General features: G+C 45.2%; 1 protein-coding gene across 6 annotated transcripts in view; it reads left to right on the top strand.

Moving 5' to 3' along the window:
• The window catches only part of LOC146809066 (uncharacterized), a 461,119-nt gene that overhangs the window by 380,124 nt on the left and 61,653 nt on the right, over window positions 1–19,342 (top strand). For all 6 annotated transcript variants that reach the window (XM_085615871.1, XM_085615870.1, XM_085615869.1 and 3 more), the window contains one exon: window positions 8,344–8,404. In XM_085615871.1, the coding sequence (XP_085471997.1) occupies window positions 8,344–8,404 (61 nt within the window). The remainder of the gene's footprint in view (window positions 1–8,343; window positions 8,405–19,342) is intronic.

Below are 19,342 nucleotides of genomic sequence, written 5' to 3' on the forward strand. Positions count from 1 at the left end.
AAGCCACAAATAAGAAAGTTAATGTATACACTGACTCACGTTATGCATTCGGAGTTGTACACGACTTCGGCGTGCTATGGCGAGAGAGAGGTTATTTAACGTCCCATGGTGCCCACATTCAGCACGGACCCCTCATTCATGCCTTGTTAGACGCAATACATCTACCCACTGCTATATCGATTATGAAATGTAAAGCACACACGAAGGTTACTGATACCATTTCTCAAGGAAATGATTTAGCTGACCGAACAGCTAAACAGACTGCTCAGAATCGCACATTAGACATGACAAAGCCAATAGTTCAGACCCCAACACAGTGTATGACAATTAAGGATCCCGCACTTGACGTAATTGACATACAGACACATGCCACAGCAGAAGAAATAAAGAAGTGGACTGAACTAGGAGGGATCCAGACAGATCAAGGATGGATGACGAAGGAGAAATCTGTATGGTTTCTCCCTGATTCCATGGTTCAAGCCATTATAGCTACAGTTCACAGTCCAGCACATTTAGGAGAGAAGGCTATGCTAGACAGCATTCAGCACATTTGGTTCAACAAACATTTACGAGCAGCAGCTAAACAAAAAGTTCGTACCTGTATGATATGTTGTCAGTTTAATCCAGGAAAGAGTGTTCCCGTAGAGCAGGGTGGATTTCAGCCTCCTGACCATCCTTTTGAAATCCTCCAGATGGATTATATTCAGATGGAACGTTGTCGAGGATTCAAATATGTCCTCGTAGTTGTCTGCGCTCTCTCCCGTTGGACAGAGGCGTATCCCGTATCAGATTACACTGCCCCGACTACTGCCAAGCAGCTAGTTCGAGAATTCTTCCCACGGTACGGTTTACCACGTGTTGTATATTCAGATAACGGTCAGCCTTTCTCATCCGAATTAATGAAACATGTCTCACTCTTGTTGGGATATCAGTGGAAATTCCACTGTGTCCGACATCCCGAGGCAGCAGGTCTCGTAGAAAGACATAACCAGACACTGAAAATCAGACTGTCCAAAATATGTAGAGAGAAAGGTGTCGACTGGATAGTAGCATTACCAGTTGCACTCTTTTACATGAGAATGGTAGCACACTCTAGAACAGGGCTATCCCCGTATGAGGTGATCTTTGGTAGACCACCGAATATGTGGGGGACGCCTATACCACGCAAAATAACTGACATTGACTGTAACATGCTGACAGATTACTTGGCTTCCTTGATGTCTGCACTACAATCTTCTCGTTCACAGGTAGCTGCAGCCTTTCCCGACAACACTGAGGCGAAACCCCATGACGTTGTTCCGGGTAATCTTGTCTTTGTGAGAAATTTCGACAGGAAAAGTCAACTGGAGCCCAGGTGGAAAGCACCCAAGTTGGTCCTGTTGACCACAAGAACAGCCGTGAAGATCGAGGGACGCAAAGGGTGGATTCATTCAAGTCACGTCAAAAAATTTCATGGACTACCTTCAGATATAGACACTGTGCCCTGCACTCCCTCACAGACTGATTCAAAACTTCCTTTTGTTGAACAGAATGACTCTCAGTGCTATAAATTAAAGCTTAGGCCCAAACAGTCGAGCAATTTGATTGTTTAAGTCCTCTCCAAGGTGAAGCGGTTGAATTGTCTCCGACATGTATCCCTTGGACCTGAGTAGAGAAAATACCCGAGAAATGTTGAAACGACAGGCGTATTGTAAATCACTGCGTAGCTACTGTATGAGGACATTATTAATTTTTTATTGAGTATTTTAGTAATTATTACGAGTGTGATTTTGCACATATATCATCCTATCTCTAGACATGTTTATAATGTTGCTGCAGAACATTCTTTTAGTGACCTACCGCCACATGAATTATCTTATAGACTTGCGCTGCGCAATAACACCTTCATTAGTATGTTACATCATTCCCATCAGACTAGTAATGCGACCAATTGTTGGGTGTGTGGCCGACTTCCTCCCTATCAGAATAACAAAGGAGTTCTGCCTTTCTTTCCACATCCATTCACACACAATGGCTCCTGTGGAGCATGGTTTAGTTTATTAAATTCCATAGACCCAGACACAGCAGTTTATCAACAACATTGGATATGGGGAAATCTGAATCTAGTTTTATTCAAAGTCTGTCACCCTAATAAGGAGGGTCACCCCAGTAGAACAGGAACTGATTTAGAAAATGAAGTGTATAAATTAGGTAATTTTACGCCTAATCTTATGATTCTGAATGTCAAATCCGAAGTTGAACTAATTCTGCCCACTATGTCAGTATTTCCAGTTAAGGGTGAATTATGTGTAAGAAAAGTTGGTTCCATACATATGGGCCATAGCCAATGCGTTACTACAGTAGAATATAGTGATCAAGGTAAATCTTCATTTAGAGCTTCTCGCCATTCTTACTTCATATGTGGTCAGACGGCATATATGCGTCTGCCTCTAGATTGGGATGGCACCTGTTACATAGCATTCCTTTTGCCACCTGTTTTCCTAGCTCCCCCTGATTATTATCGAAATGTTCATTTAGTACACAATAGAGAGCAAAGAGATCTCCCAGTTGTCGATTATACTGAGACAGCATGGGACAAGTATGTAGATTTCAATAAAGGTATCTTTCCCTATATAGGTACAATATCAAATAGTAAGCTGATACGCAGACTCACCAAGACTCTTGAAGCTGTAGTAAACGAGACTATAGCCGCCCTAGGCAATCTGACAGAGGAACAATCAGTGATGAGAATTGTTGTTCTCCAGAATCGTCTTGTCCTTGACGTCATCCTGGCCGATAGGGGCGGAGCTTGCAGGGTCATCGGATCCAGCTGCTGCATATTCATACCAGAAAATTCGCCATCTGTATATAAAGCTATAACACACCTTCATAAGATTGTAAGCCAGATACACGAAAATCCAGGCACTTGGACGTGGTCCGGGTGGTTTTGGAGTGTGATATCAGCCTGGGGATGGAGAGTTTTATCCTTCCTAGGTATTGGCCTTCTTATGCTCTTCAGTTGTTGTTTATGCCTGCAAGGTGGACCAGCGATTTGTGGTCTGTGTGCCACATCATGCATTCCACATCACAGGTCCCGTTCAGAATGCCGGAAGGAAGAAGAAATGATGCTCCATGAGCAAATCAATGGAATGATGAAGATTGATGTCTCGTGAAGGGCAAGAAGGGGACAAGGAGGGAATGTGGAAATGTGGATTTTCCTGATCAGTTATGTCCCCTATCTTGGACCCCAACGGTTCTATATGCATGTTACAAGTACATGTATGTTCCCTCCAGTTCCAGTTTCTAAGACGCAAACATATGTGTGTCTACCGTCGACATGTTCTCTGTCAGATCCGCCATCACAGGGCTGGATATTCGATTCCTAAGTATGAAAGGCCACCGACTTTATATGGCTAAGTTACTTCATTTTTACAGTTCAGGCAAGTAGGCCCGATTCTGTCCTCAAGCCTTTCCCTGCTCTCTGTCTCTGACAGCTTCAGCTTGAGCTCGCATCTGTATCCATGAACTTTGTCCTACTCCCTGTGCAGCTAACGGTGCCTGCCTCGGCCAGTTTTCGCCTGTCTGCCAAGAAGTTGTATTTCACCTTCGAATTATCTATTTTGCTCTCCAGCCGATGCATTCCTGTCCAGTGATTTAGGTAAACATTTCCTTTTGCTCACAAGCAAAGGACTCAGCCTTTCCGTCCTCCTGCAAGTGATTCATAGCCCTGTTGCCATGGAAAGTTTTCTGCCCCTCGCATCTCATATAGACACTTAGACGCTTGTACACGCACACACAGTTAGTATAGAATAGATTCTGTCCGAGAGTCCTTCCTTGTGGATAACATAGTTCTCTAAACATAGGATGTTAGATATGATTTGGGATTAGGTTGACTTGACCCCTCAGACTTTTCGTCTCCATATGTAGAGTTAATGTCAAGTCCCCTTCACCCCCTAGTTGCACGTCAATTACACGTCATACTGCTGCGCGCGCATCTATGCCAAGTATTATCTTATAGATCCACCTATGTCTGATAATTCTAACCAATCATGTTTCTTTTATTCCTTATTACGCCTAGTTTCGATTATGTCACTGTTTTGTCACTTTTCTTATCAAATGTTACGCCTTCTACATTCGTTTCATTGTAATGTACTTATTATAAAAATACATGTCTGTTAATAAATTATTGTACTTCACTTCCTGAACCCTCGTGGTGACGGAACCTGAAGGCCGCGACTCGAGTCGGCCATTTTGAATGGAATAAAGCCCATTTAGAAAACCTCTTATACCACGGATTCTGCCTCTTGTTATTTTGAGCTATTTACTTTATTTTAAGATTCCGTATGAAATTCAGTCCGGTATTTTTATTTACCACAGTAATATTGGGCTGTCGCTAGAATCTGAGCCATCGAAGAGACAGCCCAAGCACTTTCTGAGTCTTTCAATTTGTTGCACAAGTCAGGCAGCAAGTTAAACACGAACTTATCAACAAATAGTCTCTGGCCTCCCTCTGAACTCATATCTTAACCGCTGTGGTCCACAAAAGTCTCCTCAAATCGCGTGAAATAGTCGGACACACTTTCATCCTTCTTCTGCTTACAAGCCGACAATTTATCCCAGTTTACTCTCAACGCTGGCATCAGCGTCTTCATTAGATTAACTATCCTATTTGGTAACTCCGCTACTAGGGGTTCAGGCTTTGCACCTCCTACTTGGAGAGCATCCGCAGCTAAAATAGCAGTCCAGGTACCACCTAACTCGTTCGGATGATCCTCATTGCGGATTTTTGCCCATATCGGTTGTGACACTACATTGCCAAACAACATCTCAATATCTGCAATGTTCATAATACAGGCGTCCACTGTCTGGGACAATTCCTTATAGTAACCAGCGGGATTCTTACGTGGGTCTGGCAAAGTCTGTTTTAATGCTAATACTTCAGACCTTTTCCATGGGACATGTATCCAAACTCTCTGAAAATGTGACGGAGCGGCCGCAATACCTCTCCCTGCATCAGCCTGTACTGCATCACGCCATACTGGTGGAACCTCTCTCATAGGATACTGTCCTAACGTCTTCGTTGCCGAGGAATCATTCGCAAACAAAACTCTAGACGGAAATACAGACCTATAGGCAAGAAGCCGTTCTAACGCATGTCTAGCATCAGAGCCCACAATCATACCTTTCGCAAATTGACTCTGGAGTTCGAGCATTTCAGCAGGGGCTGAGTCTAATTCGTCGTTGTCCCATTCGTCTCGCAACAACTTACACATCTCCTCAAACACATGTCTCTGAGTCGGTTCATTCCACTGAGAAAATGTATCGTAAACTATACGACAACTATACGTATCAGGTTTCAAAATCCACCTATGAGCCATTGAATCTAATAATGCTCGTTCCCCAGACTCAGGGAGCTGGCTACGTCTCTGCATAGAGTCAGAAACGACGGGCGCAATTAGCGACCCAAAAAGAGGAGTCAGAAAACTAGGGACGGTGTCGGTTACTCGCCGACGAGCGGAAGGTGAAGTAGACATAAGAGAAGGAGAGACAGCATTCAGCGAAAGCGAAGGAGCAAAAGGGGTAACAGAAACAGGAGTGACAGGCGTAGTAAGGTGAGGTGTAGCGGTTAAAGACAAAAAAGGCAACCCAGGAAGAGGGGGTGCCGGAGGAACATAACCCTGCTGAGGAACAGGTGGTGGGGGAGGAACTACCACGGGCTGACCAGCAGCCGGTTGTACAGCAGGGGGAACCAAAAGGGCTGTAGCACTTTGTACATAAGGAGGTGGCGACTTCAATAAATAAGACATCAGAGGATCCTTTTCAGGGTCCTCTCTCGGCTTATCGAGACATGATGGCAAAACAGGGTAGCACTTATCAATTGCCATGCTATGTTGTCTAGTGAAAATCTCGGTCGCTTCCTCTTCATCTTCCTTAAACTGCCTGGCAGCTTGCATAATCGAGACACCTTTGTCTCGTTTATCCTTTTTAGCCTGTTTGATTTCTTTCTGCTTGGCTTCTTTGCGCCATAGACGAAAGGAGTCAAACATTGCCGGCCGGGCTTTCTTCTTAAATAACTTCGCCTCCAAATTATCCAAAATTGCAGTTTCAAAACTACCATGTAGTGGCCATCTGAGAACACCATCTTTCCTCCTATAGCGGACCCATACCTCGTTATACGTGATAGGGCCCACACCATGCTTCGAATAGAGCTCATAAGTCGGAGTTCCAACCGGAGGTATCGGACAAGAGTCCTCCAATCGGGAATCCTTGTTGCAACATCCAAGACAAGAAACCAAGACTACGGTTAGGCATTTTTTGCTCACTAACCGAGTTTCAAACTTCAAGGGGCTATCTCTACCGATACACTCGTAAATGTACGAGACCCTCGGTTTTTGGGAACTGCAGCTACCAAATTATCCTAAGGACCAAACTAAACCAAATGCAATGGAACCATGCAAACCAAAACTAAGGACCAAAGAACTCGAGTTAAACCTAAGGACTGGGAGCGACCCACTTATACTTAACTGAAAGATCAATGACGTCACCAGGAAGACCCGTCTATCGTCTCGCCGTACTAAGGACTACGCCAGGCTCCAAAACAGGTCGACAGTCAGGGCGCTAGTCCTTTGCAGCCGTCTGGAAGCGGGAACCTTCGCGGGGAAAGACCTTCGGACCACTTATGCGACATACATGGATCGATGAAGTGGGGTGCACCTCCCTCGGAAATTTCACACGAAGCTCCTCACAATCTTCAGGCTAGGACCGGAACCGCTCGATGTCGCACCACGCTAGGGCGCCAACGGAAGGACTGGGCAATTTCTAAGACCCAGCGGTGCCAGAGGACAACACCCGAAACCTTCGGGGTTTACCTGTTTTGGCGTACTTAACAAACAGACACGGGACACTTCCTCTGGCGTCAAAAGATCGTCTTTAATGACTGCAGTCAGGAACAGAAGTCACAGAAGTATCGTACAAGATAGATTCTAAGGAGACTGCTCGATTTGTACAAAGCAGGTCGCTCCTTAAATACTGAATATTCTGCTTCGGGCAAACATTCCTGCAGACTTACAATAATTCCCGTTTCTGTATTCCAGACAATAAGATTTCACAATATCACATTCCCATCTCCAGGTGTCCGGCCTTCAATCACATGTTTCTGACATCCCTCTCTTGAAAGGCCGGACCGCCCCATAATAAAATTGGTCACCTCCTCATCATAAAAGGCTAAAGGGAAATGCAGGAACAGGTGCAGAAAATAGAAGAGTCAGATAAGACATATTCGTAGGCTAATAAAAGAAGCGTGGTCTATTGTGTCAGGGTCAGTAGCTTTGCTCAGGCAGGACAGGACAGAAAACCAGTACGGCAGGGTCCGCCTCAGGCGACAGGGTCAGCTATCGCCAAGTCATGCAGAATTTGGCAGAACGCGCACTAGGGACTACGTGCCCTCGAGGTTACCTAATCAGGGTCATTGTTCGGACATCGCCCATTCACTGACTATGTGAGGGCAATGATACAAAATGGACGTTGTGCACGAAATGGAACCCGTAGGTTCGAACACAAGAATCAGCAATACATGACGAATCCTTCAGTGCAGCATTGCGAAAACGCTCGTTTTATATTAACCTCATTATTTGCAATTTGCTAATACCAGGATCGTCACGGTACCATTAGCTCAGAAACATGGGTTCAGTTTTCACGGAACCTCATAGGCGCTAGTTTTACTTTTAATCTTTAAAAATTCATATATCTCGTTCCCTACATTGGATTTTTGTCATTTTGGTGTCCTTTTAGTCATAAACATATATCCTATTTTCATGAATTGGCATCAGATTTGTATTATGTGTGTTGTGTCTTACGTATTTAATGTATTGGTGTTTTTAAATGCTTTACAAACCTGGCCTTAAGTAAAGCCTGCCTGCTCATTGCTAGCTACCAATGGTTGAGCAATGGATTACTTTATTGAGACCTTGACTGAAACTTTTGTTGTGTTTGTTGCCTTAATTTGTAGTGGTAGGTCCCTACTTATCACTACTAATAAACCACTTCCCATTAGATATTGTATACGATTAGATAAACCTGACTCTTCAAATTCTGTGTACAGCGTATCTTAAGTGACAACTGTCTTTACTGTAACACAACCCTCATCAGCTCTCCTTGTATAGCACTCTGATACCCTGATGGTCATGTCTGCATTTTATAAAACACTATAGATAAATAAATACATTATACAAATAATTCCTTCTCAAGCACACCTATTTTTTCAAAGAGCTAAAATAGTTAGAAAACATGTCATTTTCCAATATCTGTGTTTGATGTAAATATTATTTTGGAAGTACCATTTATATCAATGATTTTCCCTTCCAGTAACAAGAAGAAGAAAAATGTGAACATTTCTAATCAATTGACGCAGTTGTCACATTATGAGGTGAGTGATTCAGAATCTAGTAATGTGATGAAAACCCAGGAAGTTGGTTATCATTGAGGATTCCTTATTTCTTTTGAACATTGAATGTAATGATATGTTCTTCTCCTTCATAATAATAATAATAATAATACTAGTAATCATAGTAATGATAATAGTAATAATCGTTATTGTTATTATTATTATAGTTGTTACCATCCTCAAAAAGCTTTATTCGACAGTAAATCTTAAAAGCACATAAAACATATTAGACACAAACAAAATAAATATCACATGACAATCCTCTTTGTAGTATAAAAAACCATTCGATCCAATTAATTACTGTCAATAACAGAATTAATATACATTTTCAATTACTAAATTTACATAAAATTTCTTTCCCTCTTTAAAAAGGATTAAAACAGCATAGCGAATTCAAGAAGTTTGCTAGCAACTAGTAAGTTGGATAGAGGTCCGGGTACGTATTATCCAAGCCCAACTTAAACATTTGGCTACAGCCACCGCCAAACATGGCGAGCAGTCAGACCCCTATATCCTTAATGCTTCTATATGTCTACTTGAAGCTAATTTTAGACAGATAGGTCTAAGCCACTTGCGACGCGGGGCTGCATAAAGGGGACAAGCGAAGAATACATGTGCTACTGATTCAATCATATCGAGACAATTGACATTTCTCATCCATTGTAGAGGACCATTTATTTGTGAATGTTTTGACCGTAAGAGTACCTATCCTAAATTGAAAATATAACTTACGGTCTAATGGCCTCTCGAAAATATCCCAATAAGCTTCACACAATGGGCGAAATTTAAAATCTAAGAACCGACCAGTTACATTTGTGTGCATATTGGCTCTGTGGGATTCTGTCTGAACCATTTCCCAATATTTTTCTTTCATTAGTTTTTTAGATGGGAAAATTGAAAAATCTGGTTTGTCCCATAAGATGCTTAGGTCCAACTTTAACAAAAGAGACCTGAGCTCTTTGAGCCACTTGATTTTATGAAATTGGTCGGCCAAAATCACGTCCTTCAGTCCCTGTGCATAATGTAGAAGTTCGGGAGTGGACCAAATGCGTCTCCAGTATAATAACGGTCGCAGCCTTGCTATATCTTCAATATTTTTCCTGCCCAAATCCAACAAGAGCGGAATGATCGGGGTACTTTGGGGAACACCAACTAAGTTACGTAAGAACTTATTCTCCGCTTCAACTAAGTGGTTCAAGTTGTTAAATCCCCAGAGTTCTACTCCATAAAGGGCAGTATTAATTACTTTCATATTGTAGACCTCCAAGGCAGGTTAACAGGCCTAGTTAGGGAGGACTTGTGTTTAGAGGATAGGGCCCCTGCAAGATGGTGAAATTTGAATGTGGCCATATCCATATGACAATTCCATCCCATATTAGCCTGGAGCGAGATTCCAAGATATACAAAAGAAGCAACCTGCTCAAGAGGAGTACCATTTAATTGAATTCTACCCTTATAGGGTTTGGACAAGTTCAAAGACATAAACTTAGTTTTTGTGGTATTAATCTCAAGACCACATCGTAGACAGAACTCTCCAAAGGCATTTACCGCTTTCTGCAAGCCACTCGGGGTCCGCGAAATAATAAGGGCGTCGTCCGCGAACATGAGAACAGGCACGCGCGCACCAGCCAAAATAGGAGCATCTGTAAGGGAGCTACAAAGATGTTCAACTATTCCATTTATATAAAGTGAAAATAGAGTAGGGGCCAAGACACACCCCTGTCGAACCCCACGCTCGACAGGAATGAATCAGTGACCTCACCCTGAGCCCCCCCATCTGATTCTGGCGTAATTGTTCTCATGCAGGCGGACGAGTAGAGTCAGAAGATCAGATGGCATCCCTTGATCAGCAAGGACAGACCAAAGTTTACAATGGGAGACTAAATCAAAGGCCGATTTTAAGTCTACAAAGACTGCATATAATGATCCCTTAGTTAGCAACACATTCCTCCAATACAATAGGATGAAAAAGAAGACCTGGTCGAATTGGCTGGTACAAGGACGAAACCCAGCTTGATATGGGGATAAGGTGTTTAGTCCAAAATAAAATACAATCATGGATTGAGGACCAAAACGACCAACCAGTTATTGCGCCGAGTCTATAAGGCTAATAGGCCTATAATTATTTGGGAGTGATTTGTCCCCCTTTTTAAAAACTGGGATGATTTCAGCTCCCTTCCAAGAAGATGGAATGGGAGCAGCTCTAGCCACTGAATTTGCCAGCAATGCAAAGTACTGGCACCAAGACGGTCTATCACTCAAGAAGATGTCAGCTGGAATACCATCCATTCCCGGTGCCCTACCTCTGGTCACACAGTCTAGTGCCATACTCACATCTTCAATAGTAAACGGGTTATTTGAATAAAGGATGGTGGGTGGGAAACTACAATCCTCTATCTCATGGTGACAAGCATATTGGGGTTTAAAAAATTCTAACCATTGAGATTGAGGAACATTGTTTTGGGGGGTTCTCCTTTCCCACCCCTATCCCATTTTATAATATTCCAGAATTGCTTTGAATCCTTGGAAGTACAAGCCAATTTCAGATCCCGCCATCTGTCCTCATCCCACTGCCTTTTTGCCACCTTCTGGGCATGTCTATAAGAATCCCTTGCCTCTCGTATTTTAATGGGATTCTTAGCCCTTAATTCTTTGCTCAGCATTGACCGAGCAAGTTTACAAGATTCATTATACCACTTAGTTGTTACCAATTTTGGTTTTCTATTTCCCCTTGGTTGTTGCTTCTGGAAGAATACCTTATAGTTGTTACTATCAGAACTTGGTTACATATGCCTGCTACCACTCCTGGGTTATAGGCCATCAACCAGGACTCTAAAGCATCTCTGTTCAGGGTACTTCTTTTTTTTTTTTTTACATACTTTATTGGTTTTTGTTAACGTTATGACAGGTTTATACTGCCTTTAGGTAAATATCATTAGTCCCAAAATGAAGAAACAACAGCAATACATTACATATCGAACAGTATATGTATCCATGATGGAATCCATGATTAAATGTAAAGGTATCGCAAAAGCACTGCTAACAGAGTGGCACACGGTATTAATCTGCATGTCGAAACAACATTCCCCAACCATCCCCCATGTCCCAATGCCCTTACCCCCTCCCCCCTTCCTACCTGACTCACTCCTGTCCACTCATATATAAGCATGAAGTACGGTTCTGCTATAGTGTATGTGTATTCTTGCTGCTTTCATGCAGGTGCGCATCCAGGGGAGCTCCAGTAGTGCACATACAGCTTAATATGATGTATGTGGTTGTGGCCCACAGCGTGTCATATTGGTGGGGGTTCTCTGGCTATGAATAGTTCTAGCATTGAATTCCAATCCAGCGAGATCGGCGTCTTCCGTAAGCCCCTACTTTCTTCCCGCTTTGTCGCCGTACTTTTGGCCCTCCCCCATCTGACCACCTCCCCATGCCAGCTAAGTGCTGTGGGGAGCAGAGCGGACTTCCTTCTCATGGTAATTGATCGTTTGTGATCAGCAAGGCAAGGCTAGCGAAGCAGACTTGTACTTTCTGCTTCGTATGGCAGCACCGCACACCCAATACTCAATATGCCACCTTATACCCGACGGCTATTCCCATTACCGTTGCTAAGACTCTTATGATAGTGGCCCAGAAGGTGGACAGGTGCTCGCAGGCCCACAGCATGTGTAGGAGACCGGCGTCGTGTGCAAGACATCATGGGCATTGGTCCGTCGCTTCCCAGTACATTTTATTTAGTCGGTGCAATGTAAGATAAGCCCTATGTAACACCATGTACATTAAGAATTTGAATTTAGTTTTGTGGGACACCTTCTTGGGGAATCCCATTCTTTGTCTGACAATTCCCTCTCAATGGCAGCAGTCCACTTTGCTCTAAGTGCCGCTAAGGATGTTGCTGCATGGCAGAGAATACCCCTATAAATCCTTTGAGTCAGGTGACGTCTATTACCCATGAGGTATAGTGGATGCACTAGCTCGTGTGTGGGGGGCTCTATATTATCTAGTGTCCAATGCTTATTGATGTGTTTAGAAATGCTTGCATGCAGAATATAGAGGGATCATGAAACACCCTGTTCCCTAATGAAGTTCTCGTGGTCTAGTAACATACTTTCTCTGAATAGCATCCCCACAGTCTTCACTCTTCCCTTTCCCACCTGGAGATTTCTCGGGCAGTGATTACTCCTGTGGCTGTGGGAATCCCTACCAGTGTAATGTTGAGGGCATAGAGGAGTCACAGATTAGTGTATTATAACGTTTGCCTCCAGTAGGTAAGGGCTACTTTCAATAGTGAAGGGGCAGTGGGTGGGAATCACCCCTTGGGCAGCAATAGAGTATGAAGGGTGCCGCGGGCCAACACCTGCGGCGTAAGCCCTATCTCATGGAGGTCATGACCAGCAATCCAGTCCACCAACCACTGCAATTGGCTTGCGTAACAGTATGTCCGGAAATCTGGGACACCCATGCCCCCTTTGTCTGTTCCCAGCTGGAGTTTCGAGAGCCCCACCCTCCTGAGGCCCTTCCCCCCCATAATAATTCCAGAAAGAGTGTATTCAGAGTTTTAAAGATAGCAGTGGGGATCACTATTGGTAGGTTAATAAAGTAGCAAAGCACTCTCAGAAGCGTGACCATTTTGGTAATGGCAATTCTACCTGCCACCGATAGTGGTAATGATATCCAAAAGGTTATTTGTGTTCTGAGTGCCTTGACTGCCTGTAAGAGATTGCTATCCAACAATTCCTGTGGACCCCTGTATATTTGTATGTAGAGGATAATGTCATCGGCATATAAGGAGAGGGTATGTGTAGTGTTGGCAACAAGGATACCATGTCTCATTGCGTCTTTCAGGAGTTTGATGGCTAAGGGCTCAAGTGCTAATACGAATAAGAGTGGTGAGAGCAGATAGCTTTGACACGTACCGTGGCTAACTGGGTAAGGCTGTAAGATGTGTACTCCTGTGGGGGCTTTTGCTGTGGGTGTCATGTATAACAGTTTGACCCAGCACATATATGCCGGAGGGATTCCAAATTTTGTGAGTGTTGTCAGCATGTAGTTCCAGCTAAGGGTGTCAAAAGCTTGCCTTAAGTCTAATGAGATGCACCCTGCCCCTGGATAGTCCGATGTTGTGACAGTCAGCACATAATAGAGACAACTAATATTGAGAGAGTTGTTACAGCCGGGTACAAAGCCGCACTGATCAATATGTATGAGCTGTGGCAGATAGGGGAGTAGGCGACTAGACAGTATTTTACTTAAGATTTTGTATTCTGTGTTCAGGAGTGAGAGTGTTCGGTAACCGGAAAGATCAGTTAATTCCCTGCCGGGCTTGGGAAGGGAAGTAACCAGCGCTTGCATTGTGGTAGGGGGTTGGCACCCAACGTCCAACGCTGACTGGTGGAGGCGCTCTAGGTGGGGGACCAGAGCAGCCGAGAAGGTGTCATAAAATACTAATGGGAGGCCATCCAGTCCTGGGGTTTTGTTGCGTGGAAGAGCCTTGATCGCGGCCTTGATCTCTGTTTTGGAAATGGGAACCGCTAGGTCTCGTTGGTTTCCCTGTGACAACTGGGGGAAGTCGAGATTGTCCAAAAATGCTTCTATTGTTACCTCGCCCAAGTCATCTGGGGCCTCTTACAGTTTTTTTCTAGTATGTCCTGAATGCAAGATTTACATCCAATTGCGTGTTCGCTGTTGTGCCCTCAGGCGTGATAATCTCATGCATTTGGGTGGGGGATGGCTCATCACATAAGATTCTGGCAGGAAAGTGCCCGATCTATCGGCTTCTGCATGCTGCCTTTGTGTGTATGATTGTAAATCTATGATCATCAGCCACACTAGTAGTTCTGCGTATGTAATACGTGCGTAATGCTTATGTAAAATGTGCTTCTTGTAGGGCTGCCTCCCTTGTGCCCAGTTTATCGGTGCCATCCCTTATGCCATCTGCTCTCACTTGCCCGGTTTATCTTCCACATCTCGTAACTCTTTGCTAAGCATTTGTCGGTCTCCCACTGTTGTACTAATGGCAACCCCTCTTACGACAGTCTTAAATCCTCCCATTCCCTTTGGAAAGAGGACGTCATGTCTGCGTTTTCAGAGAAATAGTTAGAAATAGTTGCGGCCAGAGTATCATGAAACAGTACTCGATCAATTGTGTGCGCAGCCTCCAAGTTGGGATTGGAGTGGGATCTTCCCCCAGGAGACTATAATCTCTAGAGTGTTCTGGTCCAATAGCATTTTCCCTAAATACATGGTGTATTATTTGAGTGATAAGGGATGGAGAGCAGAACACCCTCTCAATTCACGTGTGAAGCATGTGAGGGGGAGAGTAGAACTAGTATTCACAACAGTTTGCATTTTGTATGCGCCATGCATCGGTCAGTGACCAACCTTCTGCCCAGCCTCGACGGGCGGCCGCTTGCTTCTTGCCCCCGTCTCCTGCAGTGGGGGATGGGAGTGGTCAAGGCCTATATGCAAGACTGAATTGTAATCCCCCCCTAAAATCCAGGGATAACTGACCCAGTCCATTAGCCCTGTATTTAGGACACCCAATAATGTATCTTGCTCATAGTTCAGGGCATATATGCTGCCTAATGCTATATGAATGCCATCGAGTGTGCCGTGGACAAGAGCATATCTGCCATTAACGTCTATTAACTTATTTAAAGCAAGAAAAGGGGTGCCATTCCTCATCCACATGGCAGGCCCTCTCACAAATGCAGAGTAGGTTGTGTAAAGCACTTGCCCTCTCCATTTTTTGCTTAGTTTAGTAGCTTCCGAATTTGGTAAGGTGTGTCTCCTGCATTAGAACAATGTGTGCCTTTCTCCTGTTCGGCTGCGCATATATTCTGTGTTGTTTATGCATGGATTCCATGCCCTGAACATTCCAAGTTGTTATTATGTACTTTCCCACCGCAGCCATAAGTGTATGTGTAGTGTCTTGTGCCCTATTGCTTCCTCATAGCCAGGATTCCTAAAGGACATGATTAAGAGTTAGACAGGTGGATAACTTCCCTTTATGTAACTAAATACAAGGTGTACCCAGAGAACAACGGTGGACCAAATTAAAGAACAATGATAAAACCAGTGCAACTTTAGCCATCGTGTAATCGCTTCGGGGGTGGTGGGTACAGTGCTCTGTAGCGTCCCCAAGACCGGGGGCAGCATGGTTGCAATACAACTGTCCAGACCACGGCCAATCACAGGGTTGGAAGAGCATAGTGAGGCCAAGAGGTCGTGAAAGTCAGCGCTCCATCTATCTCCTGGTACATTCAGGTCAGTCTTGGTGTCTGGATAGGGAGGAATCCCAGGTAGTCATTCACCAATTGCGGGGTAATGGAGGGGAAGAGAGCAAAACTGTTTTCTGAGTCCGATTGTAGATTAGTGTCTTCAAAGGAGTCAGCTGAGGAGAGAGGGTCCCGTTCATTGAGCGCCACTGTTGTAAGTAGTGCTGACTTTTGACTCGCCATGACTTGTTCTAGAGATGGGTTTTTCTTCGTCCCCATTCGGTTTGTTTTCTTTCGCCACACTTTACCCCTTGTGATGATTGTGACCATTTGACTGGTGTTTTGGGTCGATCCCTGCGAAGCGCCACCGGAAACATGACTGCCACCAATTTAGTAGCTTCCACTGGGTCCCCAAAGAATACAATTTCTGCTCGTGGATGATTTTGAGTCAGGCTGGAAACACCAAGGCATATTTGAGCTTCTTTTTGACTTCTTCATAGGAGGTCCTTTGACATTGGACCACCATCGTAAAGTCTGGGTAGAGTGAAATCCGATGGTTTTCAAATAGGATAGGGGACTCTCTCTGGCTGTGCGGAGTAAGGTATCACGATCTTTCTAATTAAGTATTCAAGCAATCATAGGTTGGGGAGGCGCTCCAGAAATCGGTTTTCTCGTTGGGATTCTATGTACCCTTTCAACACTGAAGAGGTCTGTCAGCCGTTCAGGACCAGCGTGTTGCGCAACCACTGCTCTATGAAACCTGTTGGATCTGTCCCCTCGCAGCATTCCGGCAGTTCAACAATACGAACATTGTTTCTGCACAACTGGCCCTCAGCGTCTTCAATCCTGTTCTGAAGGCTGGCCACCTGCCGACGCTGCTCCAGCTGTTCTGTGCAAGCCTTATGTTTCTGCATCAACTCAGCGAGGAGTTCTTTATTGCTTTTCATGGTGGTGGTAAGCTTTTCATGGTCGACTTTTAACAGTGTAAAGCCCGTCGTGAGTGTGCCTATTTGTTGCTCAATTGCCTTCCGCGACTCACGGACCTCCTGCAAAAATAATGCCCAGTTTATCTCGAGGAGCCTCCATAGCCGTTGGTGGTATACAGTCTGTGGCAGGTACATGGGCTGCATCCTCTTGTCCACTGTGGTCTGCACCCCCCAGTATAGGAGGGTCAGGTTGCTTCACCTTTGTGTGACCCATCTCAGGCTGTGCCGTGACCCCAGTGTCCGCAGGTGTGGGCTAGGCGAGGGTGGTGGTGGAAATAAAATGCTTCCCCTGTCTGTTGGGTACTCCTTCAGTACACCAACCTAAGCAGGCAGCAAGAGATGGTATACGTTGTGGCGCTGGCCCTCCTTTACTGTAACTATACCGCCTTATAAGTAGAGAGCCAACACAGTGAAATTCTAGCAATGACCCCCTGTTGCAGCCTCGCTTCAGGGACTCATGGTCATGCTGCTCTTTGTTTTGGAAGGCTCAGTCCGTCCGCCTCCCTTGACCCTCTGCCTCCCAATCACAAAGGGAGTACTGACCCTGCTGACGACCACCAGAGCTCAGGTCCACCTCTGCACGGTTCTTTCATTCCAGTGCCTCCGACCATGGCAGGGGATGGGCGAACTACCAGCCTGCTGGCATGGTTTGGTTCGGGGCCACCGCCTATTCTAGGGACTCTAGATGCGACTAGGGTTGAGCCTGTTGGCAGACGGCTGACAAGCAGGAGAGGTGACCCTCCCTCTTTACCAGGTACCTGGTTCGTCCTGTGCAGCCGGGAGGAAGGTTTGAAGACTCATGTGGTTCCTCCTGGTCCTCCAGCTCCACCATGCTTCGGCATCCGCCTACAACCTCAGATCAGATGTGACAATCCGCTGAATTTAAGCATATTACTAGCTGAAGGAAAAGAAACTAACCAGGACTCCCTCTGTAATTGCGTGTGAAGAGAGAAGAGTCCAGTGCCGGATCCCAACCTGGCAGTGGGCGCAGGAAATGTGACATACTGCAGACCGACTCCTCAGCATTGCTCAGGGGGCCAGGCTCACCCCACAGACAGTTAGGCCGGCAGCAGCCCCAAGCGCTCCGGGTTTGATTCTTATAGTACGCGGGTTGCTTGGGAATTCAGTCCAAAGTGAATGGTAAACTCCATCTCAGGCTAAATACGGCATGAAATCGATAGCCAACAAGTACTGTAAGTAAAAATTGAAAAGAACTTTGAACAGAGAGAATAAATCAATGCAGAAGGTCGGTCGCCTGGGAGGGCAGAACCCCTCTGTGGGACTGCGGCTGAGGCTCGCCCTGAGGGGTGCATTTCCTCTGTGACGGTGTGCCGCAACTGGCCTCAGGGTGGCAGGTGACTCAATGCACTTCACAATCTGAGGCACCCTTGCCTACAGACCTTAGGGACCCCGCCTACCCTTTTGCAACACTCCTATCACGATTTGGCTTGAATCTGTACATCTTCCTAGGAGACCTCAACTTTCACCTTGACAACACCAACAACACCAACATGTCTGACCTCCTACAAAGTATGGCTAACCTCAGACTACCCACATCGCAGGACACATGCTCAACCCTATCTTTGCAGCCAGCAACAGAGTAAAATACACCCAATCTGAAGAGGTCACCTGGACTTACCACTATGGTGTCCACTTTGTCATCGCCGGAACCTCTCAACACCTGGTCCAAACTTTCAGAACAATGTTGTACCAACATCCTTAACTCCCACCTACCCACCAACACCAAGGACACAGAACAAGCAGTGAACAACTTCACAAACTGGATCAAAGCAAGCCCTGATGAAGTACCCCGAGGAAACCTACCAAGACCAGGAAACAAACATGACACCCAAACTGGTTCATGAAAGTACTCAAAACCCAGAAACGCAACTGCACACAGACTGAAAGAACATGGCGTACCAGTAAGACCCTCGAGGATTAAATATGCTTCAAAGCTGCCCTCAACTGCTACCACCACATCCTCAAAAACACCAAGAAAACCACCCTGGCCACCCACATCAATGACAGCTCTAACAACAGGTAGCAATTGTTCAATATAGTCAAGGGATTCACCACCCCTTCAGCAACAGAAAACAACATCATACCCTTGCAAGATCTCTGTGATGGCCTTGCAGAATATTTCCACAAAAAGATTAGTCTACCAAGACTTTGCATCCCAACTACCTGCCACAGACAGCATCAACTTCCTCATGCCGACTGATGCCCACCCACACCAGATGACCTTGTGGAACCCCCTCACTGAGAAGGCAATGGCAACTGTCATGTAATCCATCCACTCCGGAGCCCATGCAGACCCCTGCTCCCACCATGCATTCATCCTCGGCAATTAACTCATCAGCAAAGAACTCACCAAGGTCCTCAATTCCTCAATCCCCACAGCCCACTTCCCATAGAATTGGAAACACGCTGATGTTAAGCCTTTGCTGAAGAAGCCATCTTCGGATCCAGGAGAACATAAGAATACTGTCCCATCTCTTTGCTCCACTTCCCAGCCAAGGTTATTGACAAGGGAATCAACATACAGCTCACCAGATATCTGGAGAACCATGACCTCCTGGACCCCTCCTAATCTGACTTCAGAACAACCCCCATTACCAAGACATCTCTAGTCACAGCCACAGATGACATCGGAATGCTGCTAGACCAGTGAGAAACAGTGGCCCTCATCTCACCACACACTGATCAACAGGCTC

This window comes from Triturus cristatus, chromosome 7 (assembly GCF_964204655.1).
Source record: "Triturus cristatus chromosome 7, aTriCri1.1, whole genome shotgun sequence".
NCBI lineage: Eukaryota > Metazoa > Chordata > Amphibia > Caudata > Salamandridae > Triturus > Triturus cristatus.